We start from the raw sequence: 23,687 nt of genomic DNA, 5'->3' as shown, positions 1-23,687 counted from the left end.
GGTTTCTGGGGCCCAGGGCTCTGAGCCAGCTGCTTTCCCACCTGTTGGAGATTACTTGCTGAGGTTGTGGCCAGAGCCCAGCCCCACTTCCCCTTGTCAGGGGATGTGGGGGTGGAAGGAAACTCCTACCCGCAGCAGGTTCAGCTAACAAGGAAGCTCTAAACCCTCAATACAGAACTTTATTAGGGGAGGGGCAGTAGGAGAAGGTCCCTGTGTAGAACAGATTATATCATGGAGCCCTGGAGCATGGGGAAGATGGCACCAGGAAGTTAAGGGGGCTTTGAGGAGGTATCCAGGCCAGGAAGTGATGGCAGGCAACAGGATGGCAGGCAACGGGGCCAGAGTCTCAGAAGCGGCCATGCTGATGGTCTGGGGATCGTCGTCGGTTTCTTTCACGGGGACGGTGGCCAGTATGAGACCTTGGGGGTGACCTGGGAAACAGAGTGGAGAGAGAAGGGTTAGAGCCATGGGGAGTGGTGTGCAGATCCCCAAGGGCTGCCTCTCTGCTCTGGGATGGGGCAAGGGCAGGTGATGAAGTAACTAGAGTTCCAGGGGCTGATCTCAGGATTGGAGATGTAGGTTGGCCTTGGGTTGGGGGGTTTGGGGTGCAGGCTGGTTTTGTGGTTGGGACGTAGGTGCTGGTCTTGGGATGGGGCTCAGGGCTATTCTTAGGGTACAGAAGGCTTGAGACAGTTATTGGGGCATAGGATGAGGTTCATCTCAGTACATGGGGCTTAGGGTATAAAGAGTCGTGGCAGGCTGGTCCTGAGGTACCTGCGCCTGGGTCCCCGCCCGTAGAGCTGCCGCCGGAGGTTCCGGGAGATGGGTCGCAGGTGCATGAAGTTGCAGAAGCCACCCCGGGTACATTCCCTAGGTAGAGGATGGACGGATGGATGGAGGAAACCATTGTCACTGACAGCCCCCAACACACACACAGTAGTCTGAGGCTCAAGGTGCCCATCCCAGCCCTGTACTACCATACCCCATCTCATACTGCCGACAGCATGACTCCCGGAAGTCGGTGACAGGAGACAGCTCGGCATGCACAGCCTGCCCATTGAACCAGCGGTTATTGAGTTCAGCCACTGCCCGCTCTGCATCCTCCTCGCGCCGAAACTGAGAGGAAAGTCGGTCAAGGTCAGCAATCAAACTCAGAAATCTTCAGGGGACTAGTTAGTAGCTCTGGGGCTGGATTGGATTTAGCGATGGACCTCAAGCTGTGAGGCTTCAGTGGTGGCCATTAGGCATTGAAATGCCTCCACCTCTGGGCTCTAATGGGGGGACAGCAGGCACCTTGACATAGACATTGCCTACGAGGTGATCCCCCAGGTTGTCGCACACATTCATCTCTTCAATCTCCCCGTACTTCTCCTGCAGTTCCGTAAACACCTCCTGCGGAAGACCAGGAGGAACTCAGCTGAGCTCCCCGCCCAAAGGAAACACAATCCACCCTGCCAACCCTCACCTCGAAGAAGTTATCATAGTGTTCTTGCACCTCCACGTCGCTCACGTGACCTGGAGGAGGGGGCAGGGTGGAATCAGGGGGTGGCCTGCTGGCAGTTATCCGCCCTGCCCCCAAGACCGGTCCCTCACTCACAATGCGATCCGTCTGCGGTTTGGGCGGTGTTCTGTGGATTCCGGTACAGGTTGAGCAGCACTATGGTCTGAACAGAATTTAAAAGGGACAGGGCCTGAGCTCAGAGAGCGGGGTACATGCAAATAGCTGAGATACGAAGGTTGGGGTGAGACCTTGCATCAGAGAAACCTAAGCATTTTGAGGGCATCAGCGATGCCTGCCCCAAGGAAACCAGAAGAGGGGACACCTAGCAGTGAGGCACAGCCCAGGGGTATAGTCTTGTACGTACGGGGGCGTGGCCAAAATCCTGGGAGAAGGGCTTGAAGGTTGGGGGAGGAACCTGCAAGGTCCGACAAGAAACAAGCGGGGCAGTAGGGTGGCCCTTAGAAATCCGGAAAAGGCGGGAGCTCATGATGATGGACAGCAGAAGGGGAAGGGCCGGGAAGCGTTAACCCCCGAGGCTCCGTGGTGGGGCTCACCTGGCTGAAAGTCGGTTTGTTGTGAAGCCGGGAGCACCGGTCCCCGTGCCGGCAGGCCCCGATCTTAAAGTAAAAAGAGCAGTTAACCCTGGAAGAGGTGCAAAGACAGAGGTGAACCAAGGGCCGGGGAGGCCGGACACCCCAGAAACACCGCCCCACGCCGCCCAACCACCAGGGAACCAAGAGCCCCGTCCCGGGCCCCCTAAAGAGCCACTCCCTGTGCCCGTTCTCACTTGTCCTTCTCAGTCCCGAATATCGAAGCTAAATATTCAGCCATTTTTACCCGAACCCTCCAATTCTGTCTGCTCTTTACATCACTTCCATCGCTTAGGAGCATGGGAAGTGTAGTTCATCGACGCCTCGGGTCGCTCATCACGCTCTCAAACTCCCTAGTGCGCTTGCGTGGCGGAGGCCTGCGCCCTCTGAGCAGAACGACGGGCCGGAGTTCCCTGAATGCGCATGCGTGAAGCGTTGCCTCACCAAAAAGACTACAAACTCCAGAGATGCTTGCGGCAGCTCGCGCAAGCGTCCGTAGTTGAAAGTGGCGAAACGTCCAGGCCACAGGAAGTAGATTGCCCTGGTAAGTTAGGGGTCGTTTCGCACCCCCCAGTAAACATAAAGAGCGTTTCAACCCAGTTAGCTTTCTGGTGGGGGCAGGTGTGCCCCTCTTTCAGTAAACCCACCTTTCAGTTTATCTCCATTTGTCGTAATAGGGGCGTGGTTGTTCGCGATCCTTGCATCTGTCTCTTGGGGTCCAGGCTGGGTCTCGCCCCGCGGACCCTCGGGACGACCGTGCCTCCGCGCAAATATGAACTTGGAGCGAGTGTCCAACGAGGAGAAGTTGAACCTGTGCCGGAAGTACTACTTGGGTAAGGGCCGGTGTCCTAGGGTCCCAGGAGAAGAGAGGGGACCGGACTAGAGCGCCTGAGGGAAGAGGGTCTGGGGGCCTGAATTATTGGGTCTAAGGGATGAAGCGGCTGGGGACGCGGACTCCTGGGTCTGAGGGAAGGACCTGGGTCCTGAGGAAGGAGGAGGCTGGGACCTCAACTTCTGGGTCCCAAGAGAGGAGAGGAGTTGAGGAGCTGGACTCCTGAGTCCTGAGAAAGAGATGGTTGAAGAATCAGACTCCTGGATCCCAGGGAGCAGCCAGGATTCCTGAGTCCCTGATAGCAGAGATTTCCATTTGAACTTGGGTATGGGAGAAGACTTCCAAATAGGTCCTCTAGGTGGGTATTGGCGAGGATCCTCATTGCCTTATGTCCCAGTTCGCTTTTTTTCTTTTTAGGTGGGTTTGCTTTCCTGCCTTTTCTCTGGTTGGTCAACATCTTCTGGTTCTTCCGAGAGGCCTTCCTTGTCCCGGCATACACAGAGCAGAGCCAAATCAAAGGCTGTGAGTCCAGGGCACAGATGAAGGGAGGCCGTCCAGTGTGGGGAGGGGAAAGCAGGAAGCTTTGGTGGGAGAGGATGATGGAAGTTCCAGAATTCTGGGTCTTTGTAGAAGAGAAAAAAGGGTTGGTCTGGGGCAGACCAGAGAGCAGGTGGAGGCCAGCCTTCCCCACTCCTGTTCCCTCCTACAGATGTCTGGCGCTCAGCTGTGGGCTTCCTCTTCTGGGTGATTATACTCACCACCTGGATCACCATCTTCCAGATCTACCGGCCCCGTTGGGGCGCCCTTGGGGACTACCTCTCCTTCACCATACCCTTGGGTACCCCCTGACAACTTCTTCTGCACAGGCCCGGGAACCTGCTCATTCTCCCAGGATGTGTTCCTCTACTCTAAGCCAACTTTCAAGCCCCTGAGACTTGTTCCCATCTCCTGTGTTCTCTGCTGACATCCCCCAATAAAGGACCCTAATTCTCTATGCTGACTCTCTAGGATCTTTTGGAGGTTGAATCATAAAATGATTATTAATATTCAGAAACATTTGTTGAATGCTTACTTTGTGTCCGGCTTAGTGCTGCACACATTATGTGCATTTTTTTCATTGACTACTAATCATGATCCTCTGAAATAGGAAATTTCCCGCTCAGGAACCCTATTCTACACATGCAGAACCAAGAAAGGAATAATGCTTCCAGTACTAGGGGCTGCTATCCTGTACTGATAGTGTGTGAATTTTGAAAACATTACTTTCCCACTTAGCCTCAGTATTCTCATTGGAAATGTGGATCACAATGCTACCTCGTACAATTTGTCTGGGCCAAGGGACATGTGGTCAATGGAAGTTTCCCATTTTCTGAAGGAGCTGTCTGCAGCAATAGACATATTCAAGAGCTTTATTAGAGAAGGCTTCCTTGACCATCCTATTTAAAATTTCAATCCCCACCTTGGTACTCCCTGTGTCCCTTTCAGGTTATATTCTTTGTCCTCTCACATTTCATTTAAAATGTTTTACTTGTTTATCTTCCATCCTTTAAAATATAAGCTCTGTTAGGGCAAGGATTTTTGTGTGTTTTGTGCACTGCGGTGTCCCCAGTGGCCAGAAGAGTGCCTGGCCCCCTAATAAATATTTGCCAAATGAATGAGGTTGTGCCTGAAAAGAGATTAACAGGTAGCTGGCACCTAGCAAATGCCTAGTAAGAGGGAACCCCATCAAACTCCAGCCTTGCCTTCCTCTTAGGGACAAGAGGGACTCCCACGGTTAAATAAATCCTGTCAATAGCTAAACTGGCGTTACTCAAAGCTCTGACACTACAAGTTTCAACAAGGTTGCTGTGCCCTGATCCTACGTCTTCCACCGTGCCTTGCGCGGCGCACGCGCCGTTACCCCGGCTAAGTCTCGGGAGCTAGAACTACATCTCCCAGGAAGCACCCCGGGATGTCGTTGGTTTGTTTCCGGAAACGGGGCCCCAGAAAGGTGGGACTTAGAGCTGGGAGCCGACAGCGGCGGCTCTCAAATGGTCGGGGTACGAGATTGACGGCCGAACTGACTAATGGGAACAGGCGACTGCCGCAGGGGCCCGCCCTCAGAAGGGGAACTAGAGGAGGTGGCGGCAGCGGCGGCGGTCGCGGCCGGACGCTGCTCAGGGCGGAGGACTGTCCGCAGCCGAAGCTTACCTTTGACCTCTCCCCGTCTGCCTCCGACCTTGACTTGTGATCCTAGGCTCTTTTGGCTTCTCTGACCCAGCTAGCCAGACCCCAGACCCAAACCATGTTCCCGGTGAAGGTGAAAGTGGAAAAATCAGGTGAGGACCCCGAGGTCGGGGGCCTGTCCGGGTGCATCGGACTGATCAGGGGATGGGAGTCCCGACAGACAGGATTATCGCGATAAGGCAGACTGCGCGGCTTCTCCCTGCAGCCCATCTGACTATCGCTGTCAGGCATCGAGCGATTCCTGCCACCCTCATACCCTCCAGGTCTGTGCTCGAGATAGCTTTAAGGTTGAATGGTGGTGGCTCAGGCATTGTGGGGCGGTAAGAGATGGGGATCCTGAGCTGTGTGACTCTGAGAAGGACTCTTTTCTTGGTTCTGCCTCAGTTTCCCCACATCCAGCAGTGGTCGTGAGTCAAGCATTGTGCTGAACGCCTGAAGTACAGGGAAGCACTTAGTCCTCGCAGTCACTGTTTCCCACTAATCCTAGGAAGTAGGAAATGTGGCAGATGGGGAAACAAGCTGAGAGAGAAGAAGTGATTTGGGGTTGGGGCCGAGCCGATGGGAACCCAGGACTGGCGTGGTAAGGGCAGTGGGAGAGACACGGAATCCAGACAAAAAGATAATAGTGAAATGATGTAGGATGTTAGATGGTATAAGTGGTAATGAGATGAAACAGGAGAAGGTAAGGAGATCAGGAGGGAGGCAAGGTGAAGGAGAGAGACATGAGGATACGTGTGGGAACCGCGAATCAGACGAGGGAAATAGCTTTGAAAAGGCCCTGAAGTGGCAGCCTTGTCTGGCGTGTTCAGGGGCCAGCAGGGAAGCCTGTGTGGCTGGAGAAGAGTGGGTCAGGTAGACTGCGAGGAGATGGGGACAAACGGGAGGGGAGGGGGACAGGTTTTGTGGGCCCAGGTTAGGACTTTGGCTTTTGCTCTGATGGAAATAGGGAAACAAGGAAGGGTTTTGAACTGAGAAGTGAGTTAATAAAGATGCCCCCCCAGATGCCAAAAAAATTGTGGGTAGAAAAGTGAAAGGGGCCTGACCACCAATGATGGTGGCAGGAAGGAGAAGGCAAGGTCCTGGAGGCCTGCGAACACCAGGCTGAAGAGTGCGGACTGTCCTGGGGGCACTGCAGAGTCGTGGAGTGTTCTGATCAGTGTCAGGAAGAATCCCCTGGCCACCTTGTGGTGGGTGGATCAGAAGGGGAGACTGAGGCTGGGAGCCCGGGGGGGCGGGGGGGAGGAAGGGAAAGGACCAGAGTGGGTGGGGTAGGGAGGGGGAGGTGGGAGAGACCCTCAGGAGGCCAAGTGGACAGGCCATGGGGTTGATGGCCTGGGGTGGGGGAGAGAGAGAGGTGTCCATGTTGAGGCCCAGGAAGGGACTGGGGGACAGTGGGGCTACCCCTGAAATGAGGGCTCTGGAAAAAAGGTAAATTAGAGAGACACTGAGGCCAGTGTGGCCCTAGTAGGTGGAAGGAGCCTGGTGGATGTCCAGGGGGACGCGTACATGAATCCGTGGGATCCCAAGGTCTGAGGTTCAGGAGAGACGCGGGGGCAGGGAAGGAGATATGCTCGATCCAGACCTTGGCTCCTGCCCAAGGTTCTTTGCTAGAATCTCAGCTGCCCCCAGCCCCTTCCTCAACCCCATCTCTCCTCTGAGGGATGTCAGGAATCCCTGCGTCTCCCGGTCTCCTCAGGAAGTCCCAGGGCTGGCAAAGCATGTCCTCGAGTGTCCTTCCAGGCTCTGAGCACTGGGCCACAGCTCCTACTAGAGGGAAGAGGAGAGCGAACACCCCACAGGAGTGAGAGGAGAATATATATAACATCATCACCTCCTAAGTTCCGTGATGAAGGGAGGCCAACACAGGCTGACAGAGCCAGCCATCGCCTCTGCAGGCAGGAAAGTGGGCCCAGATCTCATTTCCTGGGGAAAAAAATGCCAAAAATGGGTATTTTACATGAAATCTCCCAATTGTTAAATATTGTCAGCTCATTCAGATTTAATTCAGATTATAAATAACACCACTGCCTCTGCCAAAAAAAGCACATCTGGTGGCGAGATTCTGTCCCCAGTGTGAGCCCCTGCCTCATAACCTCAGCTGTGGAGCCAGACAGACTGGGTGCAGATCCTCAGTCCTGCCATTTCCTAGCTGTGTAACTTTGGGCAAGTGGCCTAACATCTCTGTGCGTCAGTTTCATTGTCTTTAAAATGGGGATAAACATCATATCTCCCTGCCAGGCTTACTGTGAGAATTCAGTGGGTTAATGTGTGTGATGTGCTTGGAACAACACCTGGCACATAGCAAGCACTGTGTACATGTCACTTATTATTATTGCATCCTGCTAAGAGATTCATCGACAACATGGTTTATTTAACCTCAGAGCAGTCCTAGCAGATAGGTGTCATTCGGAGACCCACTTTCAAGATGAGGAAACTGGCTCAGCGAGGTAAGGTGATTGGCTTTAGGTCACACGCTAGCATATGGGACAGTCCTGGAAGCCAGTGCTCCTGCTCATCGCTTCAGCAGTCTCTGCCCACTGCACCCTCAGCACGCCCGGGCCTGGCGTAGGATCGGATATGAATGCCCTTCCCTGGCCAGTTGGCTGTCCACCTGCCTACGGCCTGGGAGCTGACTCCTGCTCTGTACCCTCTTTCCCAGAGTTGGAGATGGCCAAGGCCCGGAACCAACTGGATGCTGTTCTGCAGTGTCTGCTGGAGAAGAGTCATATGGACAGGTCGGGACCTGGCCCAGCATAGGGGCAGAGCGGGTCAGGGGCCCTGGCAAGTTGGACCCTCTGGTCCTGGGTGGATCTAGGTGGGACAGAGGCTGGCTTAGTGGGGAAGGGGCCCAAAGGAGAGGCCACTTGGTGCCTTCCCACTCCAGGCCTTTGGAACCCTGAGCCCACAGTTTTCTTCTTCCAGGGAGCGTCTGGATGAGGAAGCCGGAAAGACCCCCTCGGACACCCACAACAAGTAAGTGTTGTTGCTGGGATCCGTGTCTGAGGGCTTGTCGTGGATAACTCTTCCCTCATGCACGCCCTGAGCAGTCTGCCCCATGCTTCCCCACAGTCCTAACCACTCTACGCAGACAAAGACCCTGGGGCAGCAAACACTTAGGTTCCCTCACGGTTGGCACCTGGAGCCCCAGGGGCGTGGGTGGGACACAAGGCCTGAGAGGTTGGTGGGCTCCACGTGGGCATCTCAGGGTTGAACTCAGGGCATCCCCAGGATGCCTTTGGGGGGTTTGAGCAAGCATTTGTTCAAGGGTCAGCCTGCTGATGCCTTGTCTCTCCCCACAGAGATTGCTCCATCGCGGCCACCGGCAAACGGTAAGGTGGCAGGGGCGCCAACCAGCTGAGGAGAGGTCCCCAGCCCCCACCCCGGTCCTGACATTCTCCCTCCCCACTCAGGCCGTCTGCCCGCTTCCCCCACCAGCGGAGGAAGAAGAGGAGGGAGATGGATGATGGGCTGGCTGAGGGAGGGCCACAGCGATCCAGTGAGTAGGTGGTAGCCCTGGAGGGCGGGCAAGAATAGGGGCTACGTGAGGACGTTCACATCCCTCCCACTCCCACCACCCTAGACACGTATGTGATCAAGCTGTTTGACCGGAGCGTGGACTTGGCTCAGTTCAGTGAGAACACACCGCTGTACCCGATCTGCCGGGCCTGGATGCGCAACAGCCCCTCAGTGCGCGAGCGTGAACGCTCGCCCAGCTCGCCACTGCCCCCGCTGCCTGAGGATGAGGAGGTGGGACGGGGGGCAGGGCAGTGGGTAGATGGTCACAAGGTACCCTCCCCCGAGGCAGCAGGTCTCCATCCCTGAAATGACTCCTGGCTCCAGGGAGGCACACAAATATGAACCCATAGGCTGGGGTATGGATGGAACTCCCTGGAGCAGACATGGCTACCTGGTCTGGGAGGGAGTGGGGATAGAGTTCCCCTGGGCAGATAGATGAGACCTCCAAAATCAGGGGTCCCCAAAAGCTGGGGGCTGGACAGAGGTCCTTAATGTAAACAGGTGTAGCCACCTGGCCTAGGGGAGCAGATGAGGACCCCTTGAGCTGCGCAGGGGTAGATGGGGGTCCCTGGGTTGGACAGGAGATGACAGGGATCCCTAGGGCAGGCAGACCGGACCCCAAGCTGTGTAAGGTCCCCACCCTTCAGACATGACTCCTAAGTACAAGTCCTTGGTGAGTCCCTCATTTCTATTGTCACTGGGAGAAGCAGGAAGGGTGAAATGTGTACCCCTGGCCGCCTTCTCTGACTCTCTTGGGCCTGGTATTGGGGCCCTTGTGTCCCCAGGGTTCAGAGGTCACTAACAGCAAGAGTCGGGATGTGTACAAGCTGCCTCCGCCTACAGCCCCTGGGCCACCTGGAGACGCCTGCAGATCCCGAATTCCATCCCCACTGCAGCCTGAGACCCAGGGTACCACCGATGATGAGGTGGGTACACAAGGCTGGCCCGGGTCCATGGGGTGTATTGTGGCACTTGGACACGGCCACCCAGCCTGACCTCTCTGTCCATGCAGCCCTCCGAGCCGGAGCCCTCACCCTCCACACTCATCTACCGCAACATGCAGCGCTGGAAACGCATCCGCCAGAGGTGAGCATCCGCCAGCCTGCTTGCCCCCATGTGGCCTCTGCCCCGACTGCTGAGTCCTCCCTCTACCTCCCCACCCCTACTGCAGGTGGAAGGAGGCATCTCATCGGAACCAGCTTCGTTACTCAGAAAGCATGAAGATCCTACGGGAGATGTACGAGCGACAGTGATGTTCCCCTGTCCCCCCAACCCCAATAAACATTCTCCTCCTCCCTCCTGGCCTCTGTGGCTGCAGCCCATCCTTCCTGGTCCAGACATAAAGCAGCTGGCACAGCTCTAGCACGTTTATTGGGGGAGTGGGCTTAGAGAGGAGTGAGGAGATGGGGCAGCAGGGAATTCAAGGAGGGAGAAAGAGTGTGGGGAATCAAAGGGCTACTTGGTTGGGTCTTGGAGAATAAGGGGAGGGGTGTGGAAGGTAGATTGCGTGGGATATGTGGTTGGAGACTTGGGGATCCAGACAAAGTGACTAGGGGGTTATGGTTAGAGGCGAGGATGAGGGCCTAGGATATCTGTACAGGTTGAGCTTGAGGGTCCTCGTTGGCCTAGAATAGGTGTCCTAGAGTGGAGGTCAGAAAAGGAGTTCAGGGGTCTGGGGGTGGCTGGCTGGGGTTTCAAGTCAGAAGATGGGTTGGAGGGCTCAGGTCGGGAGAGTGGAGTGTCTGGTTGGAATGAGGGGAAGGATCCAGAGCCTTGGGGGCCAGGCTTGGATGGTCTGGGGTCCAAGGTCTGTGCAGAGTCTGGGACATTGGGGCGGGGGCGGGGGCCAGTTATGCTTGACTGGCCTACGGTGGGGCAGGGCTGTCCACTGTAATCTGGTGTCACAGAGGGGAGGGGATTGAAATGGGGTGTGGAGGTGTTTTCCTGGAGGAATCAGAAGGAAATCAAGGAGGGAGTTTTGAGTGGGGTTATATGCCAAGAAAGTAGGATCAGTGAGGATGGGGGACTGCAGGCTGAGGGGTTGTGCTTGTAGGGTCTGCAAGCTAGGGAGGTTTTGGGGGTTTGAAAGCTGGAGGGGTTGTGAGTGCGGGAGTGTCAGTGGAAGGTCTAGCTTATCAGGACTAAGTTTAGGTTGGAAGGGTCAGGGTGGGATCCCAGATTGGGTGGGCGAGTGGTCTTGGCGCGCTCAGGACATCTGGCTGGGCGGAGTCAGGTCGGCTTTAAAAGGGGGCCTGAGGCAGCTCCCGGGGTTCAGGTGTGCCCACACCCCTACTTGGTAGCAGCCGGCGGCGACGGGAGCGGGGCCTGGGCCGGCGCGGGTGCAGCCTGGATAGACAGGACACCCTCAGGGGACAACGCGGACGTCACGGCGGCAGGATCCACGCCAGGCGGCAAGCGGTAGCGACGGTGGAACTCGCGCGCGATGTAGCCGTGCTCGTCCTGCGGGAGGAGAGGCTTGAGCGGCCCCGCCCCTTCCCTATAGAGGCCCCGCCCTCCGGCCTGTGGCCCCGCCCTCGCCCCCCGGACTCACTGGGCGCTCCTCGTGGCGCGCATGCACCTCCACGTGTTCGCCAACCACCTTGACGGAGATTTCCTCTGGTGAGAAGTGCTTCACGTCCAGCAGCACAGAGAAATGCCCGGGGTCGGTCGACACCTGCGCACAGACGGATTGTCATGGGGGCGGGGCGGGCTCCCGGGACCCAGCAAGGCCCCTCCCGCGTCGGGGCCGGGTCGGTCCCGTTGCTGCAGCTGACCCTGGCCTCCGGAACTGGGGAGTTCCCTTTCCTACTCTTAGCCGCTGAGGAGCTCTTCCCCCACTGAGATCACCCCTCCCCGTGTGATCACTGGGATTCCTCTCTCACCCAGAGTGATGAGGCCCCTTTCCCCTGCAAAGTCAGGGACCAACGCCCTCACAGGGTGAGGCCTGCCCCCCTCCCCCAGTGTCAACGACCCCACCGTCAGCGTGTCCGCTTGGATACTGACTCCCCAGCTCCCTTCCTCTCAGAGCCCCCAGGGCCCTTACTGCCTCCCCACCCCCAGCCAGAAATCGCCAAGATGCCTCTTCCCCCCCGGTCTCCAGAGTCTTCTTTCTACCCTCCCACTAGAGTCACGGGACCGCTTGCCTTTCAGCTGTTACTAATACTCCTCCTCCGCTTCTCAGAGTGGCCAGGCCCCTCTTTCTCAAGTCACAGGACCCTTCCTCCCCTCTGCCTCTCCAGGAGACAAAGTCACCACATACAGTCTCCAAACTCTCTTCCCCAAGGTTAACAAAAACATTCCCTCCCCTCGGGAGTCACTGGGAGCCCCACGCCCTTCAGAATGACTGGGCTCCCCCTTTTCCCGAGATTCCCTGGGTCCCCAGCCTCCTCCAGAGTTACCCTCTCAGAGTACCGCCCCGCCCCATCAGTGACCCAGCCCTTCCACTCCCCTGAGAGCTGAGACCCTCTCCCTCTCGACATGGACTTCCCACCCCCTTCAGTAATCCGGCCTCTGAGATTCCATACTCTGGGAACTCCGGAAGCCCCGCGGAGTGACCGGACTCTGCTCCCGCTCAAAGTCAAGGGACACGCCCTCACTCCCTCAGGGTGACCAGGACCCCGAGCCTTGGAAGTGGTCCGGTGCCCGCCCCTCCCTCAGGCCTGGCACCTGGGCGGTCGGCAGCGCCACGCTGGGGGCGCGCAGGTAGTAGGGGGCCAGCGCGGCAGGGCAGAGCGCAGCCAGCTCGGCCTCCAGCAGCCCCTCGCCGAAGCGCTGGTCGAAGATGCGCCCGGGCAGCGGGGCCGAGGCGCGGCGCAGCCACGACGGCTGCACAGGCACAGGGATCTCCATCCTGCTCCGCCGCCGCCGCCGCCCTGGGACCCGCAGTGCCTCTGCGTGCGCCGCCGCCTCGGATTTATAGCACGCCCTGTGTCCGCCCCTCGGCGGGCCGCCCGGGGACACTGGGAAGGTGGCCAGACTCGGCCATTAATAGAGCCTTATTTAGAAAGCCCAACAATGACTTAGCCATTTATTAAGCGCCTGCTGGATGCCAAAGAGGTTTCATTAAGATTCCCCAATTTCCCGAAAGGGAAACTAAGGCTGAGCCTTGCCGGAGTGGGGAGCACAGCGTGGCGTTTGGGATCCAAGTCCTGAGAAGCCCACCGCGGAGTTCCCAGTCCCTTTAATCCACCCCCGCCCCGCAGGCAGCTCTGGGGATGACGCAGATGGCCGTCTTAGGAGCTGATTCCCCGGTACAGGGAATGCTGTAAGTGGGCCAGGCTGTCAAGAGGACACAGAACAGACCCTACTCCCATCTCACCCGGGCCTTGGGCCCAGCCCCGCGGCAGGCCGGGCCTAAATCTGTGTCTCTGACTCAGCCTTGGGTACGCAGGGTAGCACGGTCTGCCAGGTGAGCAGCGGCCAGGGGGCACGGGCACGAACAGTCCAGGCTGGCCCCCCGGGGGCCGCGCGCCGGGGCCCGAAATAGCTCATTTTGATCCCACCACCTCGGCCAAGAGCCCAGGCCTGGCACTTGGCGCAACCAGCTGCTCCTGCAGCAAGACGGAAGTGCTTAGATGACCCAGCGGGACCCGTTGGCCGGTCCGACTGATGGAGGGACGGCGGTTAGAGAGCGGACAGACTCCCTGATTGCCCCCTGCAACGAGAAAAACCGTCGTTAGACTGGAGTCTGGCTGAGATTTCTGCAGCAAAAGGGGGAGTGGTTAGAAGACACGACAGCAAGAAGTGTATTTTAGAACCCCTCCCAACATCGAGCCCGGCCTCAGATCCTTTCCATTGGTCCACAGGCTTGTCAATTACTGCTGTACGCTACAGTTCTCCAATCAAACACTCTCTTTCAGTCAGGCCGACGTTACAGTGAGTTGTGAGGCATCTCCGTTTGGCCACTTTTCAATTCCTTTTATTTTCCTCTCTATCATTGGTAGCCTCGGAGGCCGCTCTCTTCCCGCGCCGGCACTCCCAGAGAGGGCGGGGCCGACAGGACATTGCTAAGCGACAAAGATGCGCGCGGGGTCAGTCGGCTGAAGGAGAGAAGCAGGCGGAAGCGCCGAGGTAGCGGCAGGATGGACCGCGGGTAAGGCCGATCCCTCTTCTGGGGAACACAGGAGGCCTGGGGAGCACCGAGGGTCAGAACAACACAGCCTAGGGTCAAGTTTGCTAGGGTCCAGAATCTCGTTCTCAACCGCACCGGAACTACAACTCCCAAGATGCTTCACAGCTTTTGGCTGCTCCAGCCTTAGACTTCACCATCCTGGGGGGCCCATAGCGTCCTACATTCCGCTAAGTGGCCGCAAGGGACTTTTTTCCTCCAAGAGTGTCCAGGGGCATCTTGGGAATTAAGTTTCTTAATTTTGAAATTGCCCCCAGACTCATGGGTGTTGTTTTTTACCTTTCTGGCTTAGGCGGAGCCCAGTGACTGATGGGGACTGCAGTCCTTCCTCCCCTTTTCTCCCTAGAGAGTGTCCCAAGGACTTATGGGAAATGTCCGGTAATAGGAGTTAGCCTTGGTTCTTAACCCGAGGTCCACTTCAAAACTCACGTGAAACGCTGCGAAAAAGACACAGATGCCTAGCTCCCCTTCTAGATATTCCGATTCTTTTAGTCTGGGGCAAGGACTGCGCCTCTGTATTTTGAAGACTCCTCCCAGACTGTATCGAGGGTGGAGCAGTTCCTGGGTTCCTCTTCGAGAGTGCTCCAAGGGCTGGTGGGAATCATGCCTCCAATATCATTAGCTTGAATGTGCAGCAGTGCTTCATGGGATTTATAGTCCATCTCTCCCAGGAATCCATGGGACCTGCAGTCTGGTTCTGCCTTCCTCTTCCTATCCTCCCACCCTGACTCCACCCTCGCCCCCCACGCCTGCAGTGACCATGCTCTGCCTGCCAAACCCACTCTCCCCTTGCAGCCTGCCAGTTTTCTCCATCCAAGACAGCCCATTTGGGGACGCTCCCCTGGGTTGAAGCCACTACTGGCCTTCCCAAAGCCAGACCTGGCACCTCAAGGTGAGGACACCCCACAGAAAGTGCTGTGTGCCAGTCCAGTAGCAAAGGAGTGACGACTAGAGGGAAGGAAGACGTGATGATGGGGGTGAGAGATTAAGACAGTCCCCCTCCCCTCCTCACAGCCCTGCCCTCATCCAGGCCTCTCCCACCTCGACCCACCATCACAGCTCCAGTCACTCCAAGCCTGTAACCCTTGTGAGATGTGTTTCCTCCCCTCCGACTGAGACTACACATGTGTCTTCAGTCCCCTACAGGGATGACCTCAGGCCTCACTTTTTCTTCTCCGCACTTCCCCTATCTTAGACCCGGAGCCCGTCCAGGACCCAGAGATCCAGGCTCCCAGAAGCTCCCAAAACTCTGGCCACAGGTCCCAACTCTCCTGAGCTGTTTGAGGAGTTCTGGCCATCCAGCTCAGGGACCCCTTCCCCACCCAGCAGCACTGAGGGACAAATTGGAGCCTCCCCACCACGCACCCTGACTGAGAGTGGGGACTCCGTGGTGGCCAAGTAAGTACCCACAGCCCTGGGAGGAAAGAAGGGTTTGGGGCAGGGGGCAGGGATCCCATAATCACCATCACAACCACAGGTGTTTATGCAGCACTTTTAGGACCATACCTCATGTGTGTTATGAAGAGCTCTGGAGCTAGGCTGCCTGGGTTCAAATCCCAGCTCTGTCACTTACTTCCTGTATGATCTCGGCCTCAGTTTCTTCATCTGTAAATTGGGGATATTAATAACACATATCCCCTAGGGCTGTTTCAGCTTTCAATGAGTTATTGTCTGTAAAGCCTCTGTAACAATGCCTGTCACATAGCGAGCACTTGGATTTGCAGGATACAAGCTCAGCTGCTGTAACAGAGTCTCTAACTGAGGCTTAAACAGGTAGCATTTATTTCTCCCTCATCTAACAGTCCGGGCAGAAGCAGCCAGGGCTGACAGGGCAGCCACTAGTTGAGGCGTCAGAGACACCTTCCTTCCGTCTTGTTGCTCTCCCATCCCATGGCTCTGTGGCCCTTTCCTTCATGGACCAAAATGGCTCCCAACCACATCTACTTTCTAGAATCACGTATCCTCATATGTGTTGGTCAAGAACCTAGTTACATGGCCATAAAGCTACAGGGACACCTGGTAAATGTATCTATAGAAAAGTGGCTATGTGCCCAGTATTATTATTATATAGTCTCATATAATATTGTATTACTATATAAGAAAGGAGAATAGATATTGAGCGACAACTACCAGGCACTGCCTGGGGCTCCATAAACATTGGCTATTGTAACTATTATTGTTGTTGTTATTTGGCTCCCCTCACCCGACCCACCTCCCATTCTCTGATGCTCACAGGTACATACACCGGTTCCGTCAGGCTCAGCCCACGAGCCGGGAGGAACGAGAGACTGCAGGCCCAGCCCCAGCTGACTTTTGGTGGCTGCGGCCTGAATCTCCAGACCCCAGCAGTCAGCTTGCAACAGGTACCTGCTTCAGCCCCATCCACTCCAGACTTAAAACCTTTCCTGATCAATGCCCCCAGCAGCCACTCCTCTTGGTCCCCATGATCAGTTGGGACTTCTCAGCAGGAGCCAGTGAACCAGAAGGAAGACTCAACACAGCAGTCCCAACTCTTGCCAAGATGGCCAGCGCATCACAGGCTAAGGCTATGGCCCCCCTTGAGGAAATAAAGCAGGTGACATCCCCATCCACTCCTTCCCCTAGGTGCCTGAACTGACAGCACCAGCCCTGGGATGGAATTAGAGTCAATCCCCAATTCAAGGAAGATTAAACAAAGAAAGGAGGATTTGTTGGCTAATACAATCAAGAAATCCAAAAGTAGATGCTTTCAGGCATGGCTGGATCCAGATGTTTGAACAGTATGGGGAGGAACTCAACTCTCTTGGTTCTCTGTTCTTTGTTGGGCTCAATCTCAGGCAGGCTTTCCCCTCAGAGTAGCCAAGATGGCCCCAGTAACTCTAGGCTTCCAACTTACTGACTTACTCCAGTGGAAAGAGAAGCCCTTCCCAATAGCTCCCTCTAGAGCCCCAGGGCTTCCTCTCATTCGCTCATCTTTGGATCAATCACCGTGAACCAGAGGACAGAATGTTGTGATTAGCCAGGCCTGGTCAGGAAGGTGGGGTCTGCCCTCCTCCCACAGCAGTGACTGCACTGAGGGGTGCGGATCCACAGAAGAAAACTGGGTCTCTCTTCCCGAGGAGGAGGCGGAGCAGATTCTAAGCCAGCATGTGGGGGTACCAGGTGGAGTTCAGGCCTGCACTCCAGGCCCTCTGTCCAGATGCCTTTCCCAGCAGCCTTCGGGAGAGGGCTGGCCTCTGACCCTCTCACTCCACAGAGCCTTAACACATGGAACTCATCCCTGCTGGACCTGGAGACGCTGAGCCTGCAAAGCAGAGCTGCCAGGCTGCTCCAGCGCAGGTGCCTCCCCTGCCCCCCAGCCTCCCCACTCCTGCAGCTCCAGGCCCCGCCCACCGCCTGAGACCCCTGTGGTCTCACATCTGCCTTCTCCCTACAGCAAGGCTTCTGTCTCCTCCTCCTCCTCCTCCTCCTCCTCCGTCAGCCCCAGTGATGCCAGCAGCTCCTCACTCCCCGTCAGCTCTGATGGCCTCTCACCCTTCTCCATGGCCTTCATCCCTGACTCCAGCAAGGGCTCTGACCCCAGGGCACATGGTAAGTTCTGGGAGGCAAGGATCGAGGACAGTTGGTGCAAATCCCAGCTCCGCCACTTACCAGCTGTGTGACCTTGGGCCTCTCTGGACCTGGCTTCCCCAACTTTAAAACAGGGGTAATAATTGTCCTCCTCTGCTCTGGTGTGGTGAGGATGCAGTGAGTTGGTGCATGCACGGAGCACTTAGCACAGCTCTGTTACCGTAGCTAATCATTAGTGTGACACGTTCTCTCTCTGCATCCTGTCTGCAGTTCTGAACACAAAACTCCACAATCAGAAGGTTTTTTGCAGATTTGGCACCATACCTGATTGATGGCAAAATCTGACCTAAACAGTATGAAGGATATTTATAATCTCTCTCTCTATATATATCTCATTTAGGGTGAATATTCATACGTTTTGCTATGGATATTTTACGTTGAACCATATGAAATTTTTGTCCTGTAAGTAAAAAATGGCAGACTATTGGCAATTTCATATTGTTCAACCAAATACCAATGCTTTTGAGTCTGGTGTGGTGCCCCAGACCCCTGTCTGTGTTCTACATACCATGCCACTTTGCTAAAATACGCAAACTGTTGAACTCTCAAATTTCTGCCCCCAAGATTTCATAGATGGGGTTAAGGACCTAGGTTACTGTACCTGCCATCGTTGGTGTTACTGCTACTCTGTGCTCAGGTCCTGGGACACAGCAGTGGACAGGCTGATGCTCTCCCTGACTCCCGGGGCTCCCGTGCATGGGGACAGGGGAGTACAAGGAACAGAGACGCGTTTGTGTGATCCGGCCCAAGCACTCGCCTGTCTGGTTCTTCCCTCCTTCTAAGCTTCACCTTTTATTCATCTCTCCTTCCTGATGCTCAGTTTTCTCATCTGTAAAGTGAGGATAAAACTAGTACCTACTTCATGAATTGTTTTGAATGAATGAATACATTTATTTATTCATTCATCTAACAAGCATTGAATCCCTACTGTGTTTGAGGCACTGGGAGCAGGATTAGGGACTCCACAGGGAACCAAGCATACATGGTCCCACTGTCAGGGTTCTCACAGCAGAGTGAGTGTGGGGCAGACACTAGCTATATAATCTCACAAAGGTGAAATGTAAGCAGCAATGCGGGCCAAGCAGGAGAGGATTGTGATGCTGGGAAGTCAGAGAAGGCCTTCCCAGAAGAGGTGCTATCTAAGTGGAGACCTGAAGGATGGAGACGGGGACAAGAGCCCTCTAGCATGTACAGGAGCACTGAGATGGGAGGCAGCATGGTGCAGACAAGGGACTAGAAAAGGTGAGAGCGGGGGGTGAGAGTGGTATGGGATAAGGTGGGGGAGACTGGCAGGAGTCACATTACACTGGCTACGTAGGCATGGTGAGGCATGTGGTCCTTATCTTAGTACTGGGGAGCCACGGGACGTTCTGAGCAGGGAGGGGACATGATCTTTCTTGGGTGTTAATAGACTCCCTCTGGCTGCTGTCACACCCAGTGAGAGATGCTGGTAGTTTGACTTGGGCCAGAGCCTGAGGAGCGGAGCAGAAGGAAGTGGCCAGGTTTGGAAGTAGAATCACAGATGTAGAGGGATGGGGAGGAGACAGAGGTCTGAGATGATGCCCCCCTTCGCTGTACGGCATCAGATGGGGGGCTTCTGAAAGAGAATGGTAGCCCTCCTGATCAGGACTGATGAAAGGTGCTCTGGGTGATGGGAATGGTGTCTTTTTGCCCAACTGGACTGACAACAGCCAGTGGCCTTGCCCTTAGTCCCTGCTGGATCCCCAGCACAGGGCGGGGCACTGGCATGGAGCACAGTAAACAGTTCATTTTGCATTTATGCCACAAATACTGCCGTCAGGCCCCGTTCTTGACACTGGGGTATGCTAATGGCCAAACAGATAAAAAACGCTGCCCTTGTGTGGCTGGCATTGTGGAGGGAGAGATGAGCAATGAATAAAGTACAATATTTAGTATGTTAGAAGTTGATAGCGCTAAGGAGGAAAATGGCAGAGGAAAGAGGAGAGGGAGGGGCAGGGCTGGGGGCTGTTGCGGTTTTGAATGGGGTAGCCAGGGAAGGCCTCACCAGAGGTGATATGTGGGCAAAGATCTGAAGGATCTGAGGGAGTGAACCCTGGGGATACATGAGGGAAGAGCATTCCAAGCAGAGGGAACCACAAGTGCAAGGCTTTTGCTTTTTCTCAGGAAAGAGGTGCAGCCTGCGGAGGACTCTAACCCAGGAGGGCCCTATCTGACTCTGTCTTCCCATGCTCCCTCAGCTGCAGGCGGGGCACAGACTGGGAGGACAGGCAGTAGGGAGCCAGGGAGGAGGCTGCTGTGGGGTTGGAACTGTCAAGGGCAGCGAAGGGGGGAGAAGTGGGCAGATTCTGGAGGATCCGTCTTATGCACTGCTGTAACCACAGTGTCCAGAGCGCGATAAATATCTGTGGATGCTGAAGAACTGAATGATGGCAGGTTGAGAAGCCCTGAGTGCTCTCTCCTCTCCCTCTGTCCTTTCCCTGGCTTCCCACTCCAGAGAGGAGTTGGACTTTATCTGGAGAGCCTGTCCGAATAACCTTCTGGCACCCTCGAAGGGCGTGTGTGTAGGCTGCTGGGTTGCTCATCACCCCGGCCCCTGCCCTTACCGCCCTTCCCTCTGCTTACCCAACAGCAACTCCGGCACCTATCCCTGCTCCAGCCCCAGTCTCCTCCCGGGCACCCCTGCGGCCAGAGGATGACATTCTGTACCAGTGGCGGCAGCAGCGGAAGCTTGAACAGGCTCGAAGAGGTCAGGGTGACGGAACCTGGGTGCTGCCCCGGACCCCTGCCCTCACCACTCCGGTGAGATGGGGAAGGGAGGAGCCTGAGGGCCTGGAGGGGGAAGCCTAAGGGAAACTGGGGGAAGAGGAGCCTGAGAGGGACTGAGGACCGTCTAACCTTTCTCTCCCTCTCAGGTCCCTGTCCCCATCAGCCTACAGACCTCTCCTCCCCCTGCGGAGACCCCTGGTTCCCTGGGAACCCAGCCTCACTGCGTCCCACTTTGGGGCAATGTTGCCCGGCCTGGTCCCCCGGAGGCCTTCTATTTAGAAAGACCTCCTATTCCCCCAGGGTTCTCTCCACACATCTTTTGGGGCCCCAGCCCCCCTGGGTTCTTCTGGGCCCCGCAGTCCGGTCCCTGGGTATCTCTTGGGGCCATTCCCCCCACGCCCCCCCCCCCCCCCCCCCCCCCCCCCCCCGCCCCCCGCCCCCCCCCCCGCCCCCCCCGCCTCCACCCCCGGACCCCCAGCCTCCAACCCCGCGCCCCGGGTCTCCACCCTCGCGCCTCCCGCCTCCACCCCCGCGCCCCAAGCCGCCCCCCAGGGCCCGCCCACCCCTGTGCTAAGCAACCCCGCCCAGCCCGAGAGGCAGGGCCCCAAGCCTCGGAGAAGCAGAGCCCCGCGCCGGGACACTGCTGGCCGAGACACAGCCGGGGACGAGGGGCCCGGCCCGCAGCTCAGAGGCGCCCTGGACCAGGTGGTAACTGCTCGGCTGTTTCCGGACGGCCTGGAGGACACGCCCCCTCGCCTCGAGAGCCCGCCTCCACGCGAGACGCCGTCTGCGAAAGTCAAGGCCACACACCCCCAGACCAAGGTTTTGCCCCCTCGCTCGGAGGTCCCGCCCCCTCCGTCTGAACCACAGTTTCTGCAGGCAGAGACCCCGCCGGGTCAGTCTAAGGCCAAGTCTCGGAATACCAAGGCCACGCCGCCCCCAGTGGGGTCGGTGTTTTGCAAGGACAAACACAGTCCCTCGGCTTCAGCCGGGCGTCCGCAGCCCAGGGGACAGCCCCCTCCGGCTGAGGAGGTGTCCACATGCGCCAGGGCCCCGCCCCCTTCGTTCAAGGCGGGGTCTCTCGAGGCTGTGGCCACGCCCTCCTCCTCTGCTGACCACGCCCCCTCAGAGGACCTGCTCTCGCAGGCCGCCAGACTTCTGGAGGCTGCCGAAGGTGAGCGGATGTGCCTGGCTGCCTGGATCTGGATGGCAGCCCAGCACCCTACGAGTCCGGCTCCCTGGAATTCGTTGTTTTGCCCCCAGACTCCGACGGCAGCGAGTTCCAGGACGACCCTGTACTGCAGGTGCTAAGGGTTCAGAGGGCAGAGTTGCGGCAGCAGAAAAGGTGACCGTGACCAGGATCTATGACTCTGGGCCTCTGAATCCTCAGAGAACCCCTATTGAGTGCCTCCCTCTCCTGAGCCCCTTTCCTGGAAATGCCCACGGCCCCAGACCCCAGCCCTGAGCACATACCTCAGCCTCTACTACCCCGGCTTTTTTCCAGGAAAGTGGAAGCCCAATTATCGCGCCTGCTGAACCACACTGAAGACCCAGAGTCTTGATCTCCTCCAGCCAGATGGCCCCCAGGTCCCCAAGGACTCAGCTGCCCAGGGAAGGAGCCTCTTTTGAGGCCGGACAACTTTGAATTGTGCAAAGTCTCTTTTTCCCAATAAAAAAATTTACTTTTCATGGGGCCAGCCCGGTGGTGTAATCGTTAAGTTCGTGCACTCCAATCGGGCAGCCCAGGGTTCGGGGGTTTGGATCCTGGGCGCAGACCTACGCACCACTGTCAAGCCATGCTGTGGCAGTGTCCCACATACAAAAGGAAGAAGATTGGCACAGATGTTAGCTCAGGGCCAATCTTCCTCACCAAAAAAAAGTTTTCAGATTACTAGTTGTCTCTGAGAAAGGGGTTGTTCTGGAAAGGCCAAGGGTCATGCTAATTTAGGAAATGACTCCACCCTCCCTTACACCCGCACCCCCCCCCCCCCCCAGTCCCTCACCATTGACACAAAATCTTTTGGTTTCATCCTCTTTGAGGGCAGGGGAGGGCTTCCAGGTAAGACTGGGACTCACCTTATCTGACTCAACTCAGGAGTGGATTGTCCTATCTCAGATGAGACCAAAGGGACTGTCCTCTGGGCATGAAGCTAATGGGGATGTCAGTGTTGGACAATGTCCAGTCCTCAGTCCGCATCCTGCGGAGCCAGCAGCAGCATTTGGTGTGCCAATCCCTCCCTCCTTGAAGCACCTCCTTCCTCTGCTTCCAGCACCCTACCCCTCTCCCATCTCTGGTCGTGCCTCCTCATTGCCCCAACCTGTGACTTTGGCATGTCCAGGGCCCTGGCCTTGATTTCTCTATACTCATTCCCAGATGCTCTCGTCTGGCTTCGTGACTCTAAGTCCCATCTCTATTCTGATAGTCCCCAAATTTCTCTCTTCAGCCTAGACCTGGCCACTGAACCTCAGGGTCCTATATCCTGCTACATGCTCACTCTCCCCACTCAAAGGTCTCAGAGATGCCTCAAACTCCACAGGTCTTAAACTGGCCTCCCAGTCTTCCCCCATAAACCTGTTCCTCCCTAGCTTTCCTCAGCTCCATCTGAGCTGCTCGAGCCCAAGCCTCATCATCGTCCTTCACGCCTCTCTTTCCATCACACCCACAGTCAGTTAACCAGCAAGCCCTGTCATCTCTTCCTTGAAGATCTATCCAGAATTTAACCCCTTTTCCCTCTTCCACTGCCCTTACCCCAGTCTAGGCTATCGTCATGGTCTGGACTATTGGAAAACCTATTGTTTTGTCTGCAAATTCTTTGACACACTTCTTATCAAAAAGTAGAGTCTATGTCCCTTCTCATTGAAACTGGGTAGAACTTTGTGACTGCCCCAACAAATAGAATGCAGAGGAAATGGTACTGCTTTAATGTTCTAAACTGGATTAAAAATGATGACACAATTTCCACCTGTTTTTTTCCTCTCTCTCTCTTTCTCTCTCTAACGCTTGCTTTGGAGCCCTGAGCTGCCATATAAAAAGTCCTGTTGCCAGCCTGGGTAGGGGTTTGGGTTACACAGGTGCATGCACTTATCAAAACTCAGTGAAATTTGTGAATTTTATTTAATGTACAGTTTACCTCAAAAGAAAAATAAACTTTGAGCGCTAGTTAAAGATATGCATGCTGAAGTATTTAAGGGTGGTATATCAATGTCTCTAATTTATTTTGAAATACATCCCAAAATTAATTAGATTAATGGATGAATAGAGTAATAGGTAGATGGGAGATAAAGCAAATAATGGTAGAATCTAAGTGGTGGGTATATGGGAGTCCACTGTAAAATTTTTCAAATTAGGTGTATGTTAGAAACTTTTCATAACAAAATGTTGGAGAATATATGATTAGGATTGTTTTGATATCTGTATTTATTTAAAAAGGGAGGATAGGATAGATTTCTGTTAGAAGTACTTCTGTATGTCACAGACACGGTAAATATTTGTTTAGACCCATTTTGAAAAAACCATACATTTAAATGAAATCAACA

The 23,687-nt window shown here is 55.8% G+C and overlaps 5 protein-coding genes and 1 long non-coding RNA gene across 11 annotated transcripts; 3 read left to right on the top strand and 3 right to left on the bottom strand.

The window, feature by feature from the left end:
- Positions 1-157: 157 nt before the first annotated feature.
- On the bottom strand, positions 158-2,435 carry U2AF1L4 (U2 small nuclear RNA auxiliary factor 1 like 4). 6 transcript variants are annotated; one of them, XM_046681293.1, is made up of 9 exons: positions 2,289-2,434; positions 2,056-2,143; positions 1,866-1,916; positions 1,598-1,664; positions 1,496-1,515; positions 1,294-1,392; positions 983-1,116; positions 775-870; positions 158-431 (listed from the first exon to the last, which is right to left on the bottom strand). In XM_046681293.1, the coding sequence occupies exons 1-9, from the start codon at positions 2,390-2,392 to the stop codon at positions 347-349; spliced, it is 744 nt and encodes a 247-aa protein (XP_046537249.1). In that variant the 5' UTR covers positions 2,393-2,434; the 3' UTR covers positions 158-346. The 6 variants fall into 6 exon arrangements, with proteins under 6 accessions (XP_046537249.1, XP_046537248.1, XP_046537252.1 ...); XM_046681292.1 differs by having other exon boundaries at positions 1,466-1,515; positions 2,289-2,433; XM_046681296.1 differs by lacking the exon at positions 1,294-1,392 and having other exon boundaries at positions 1,466-1,515; positions 2,289-2,435.
- Positions 2,436-2,477: 42 nt separating this feature from the next.
- PSENEN (presenilin enhancer, gamma-secretase subunit) lies at positions 2,478-3,915 on the top strand. Its single transcript, XM_046681326.1, has 4 exons — positions 2,478-2,635; positions 2,769-2,924; positions 3,341-3,445; positions 3,633-3,915. Exons 1-4 carry the CDS (start codon positions 2,509-2,511, stop codon positions 3,770-3,772), a joined length of 528 nt encoding a protein of 175 aa, XP_046537282.1. The 5' UTR covers positions 2,478-2,508; the 3' UTR covers positions 3,773-3,915.
- Positions 3,916-5,047: 1,132 nt separating this feature from the next.
- On the top strand, positions 5,048-9,960 carry LIN37 (lin-37 DREAM MuvB core complex component). The gene is made up of 9 exons (XM_046681303.1): positions 5,048-5,241; positions 7,809-7,884; positions 8,072-8,122; positions 8,449-8,478; positions 8,560-8,645; positions 8,730-8,896; positions 9,451-9,591; positions 9,678-9,751; positions 9,837-9,960. The coding sequence occupies exons 1-9, from the start codon at positions 5,208-5,210 to the stop codon at positions 9,916-9,918; spliced, it is 741 nt and encodes a 246-aa protein (XP_046537259.1). The 5' UTR covers positions 5,048-5,207; the 3' UTR covers positions 9,919-9,960.
- Positions 9,961-10,017: 57 nt separating this feature from the next.
- Positions 10,018-12,559, bottom strand: HSPB6 (heat shock protein family B (small) member 6). The gene is made up of 3 exons (XM_046681327.1): positions 12,332-12,559; positions 11,217-11,339; positions 10,018-11,125 (listed from the first exon to the last, which is right to left on the bottom strand). Exons 1-3 carry the CDS (start codon positions 12,512-12,514, stop codon positions 10,955-10,957), a joined length of 477 nt encoding a protein of 158 aa, XP_046537283.1. The 5' UTR covers positions 12,515-12,559; the 3' UTR covers positions 10,018-10,954.
- A 122-nt stretch (positions 12,560-12,681) lies between these two features.
- PROSER3 (proline and serine rich 3) lies at positions 12,682-21,839 on the top strand. Its single transcript, XM_046681134.1, is given in 13 exon segments — positions 12,682-13,757; positions 14,589-14,770; positions 14,989-15,191; positions 16,029-16,156; positions 16,262-16,368; positions 17,029-17,111; positions 17,209-17,363; positions 20,014-20,183; positions 20,297-20,547; positions 20,549-21,324; positions 21,414-21,495; positions 21,655-21,722; positions 21,725-21,839. Coding segments are annotated over 12 exon segments (2,103 nt in total). The 5' UTR covers positions 12,682-13,757; positions 14,589-14,761; the 3' UTR covers positions 21,796-21,839.
- Positions 15,355-20,083, bottom strand: LOC124249874 (uncharacterized). The gene is made up of 3 exons (XR_006891481.1): positions 20,007-20,083; positions 18,004-18,231; positions 15,355-15,398 (listed from the first exon to the last, which is right to left on the bottom strand). It is a non-coding gene; the product is annotated as an uncharacterized LOC124249874 (long non-coding RNA).
- Positions 21,840-23,687: the final 1,848 nt, after the last annotated feature.

The sequence above is a fragment of the Equus quagga genome, chromosome 13 (assembly GCF_021613505.1).
Source record: "Equus quagga isolate Etosha38 chromosome 13, UCLA_HA_Equagga_1.0, whole genome shotgun sequence".
NCBI lineage: Eukaryota > Metazoa > Chordata > Mammalia > Perissodactyla > Equidae > Equus > Equus quagga.
The sequence above is the reverse complement of the archived record's forward strand: the minus strand, read 5'-3'. Positions and strand labels throughout refer to the sequence as shown.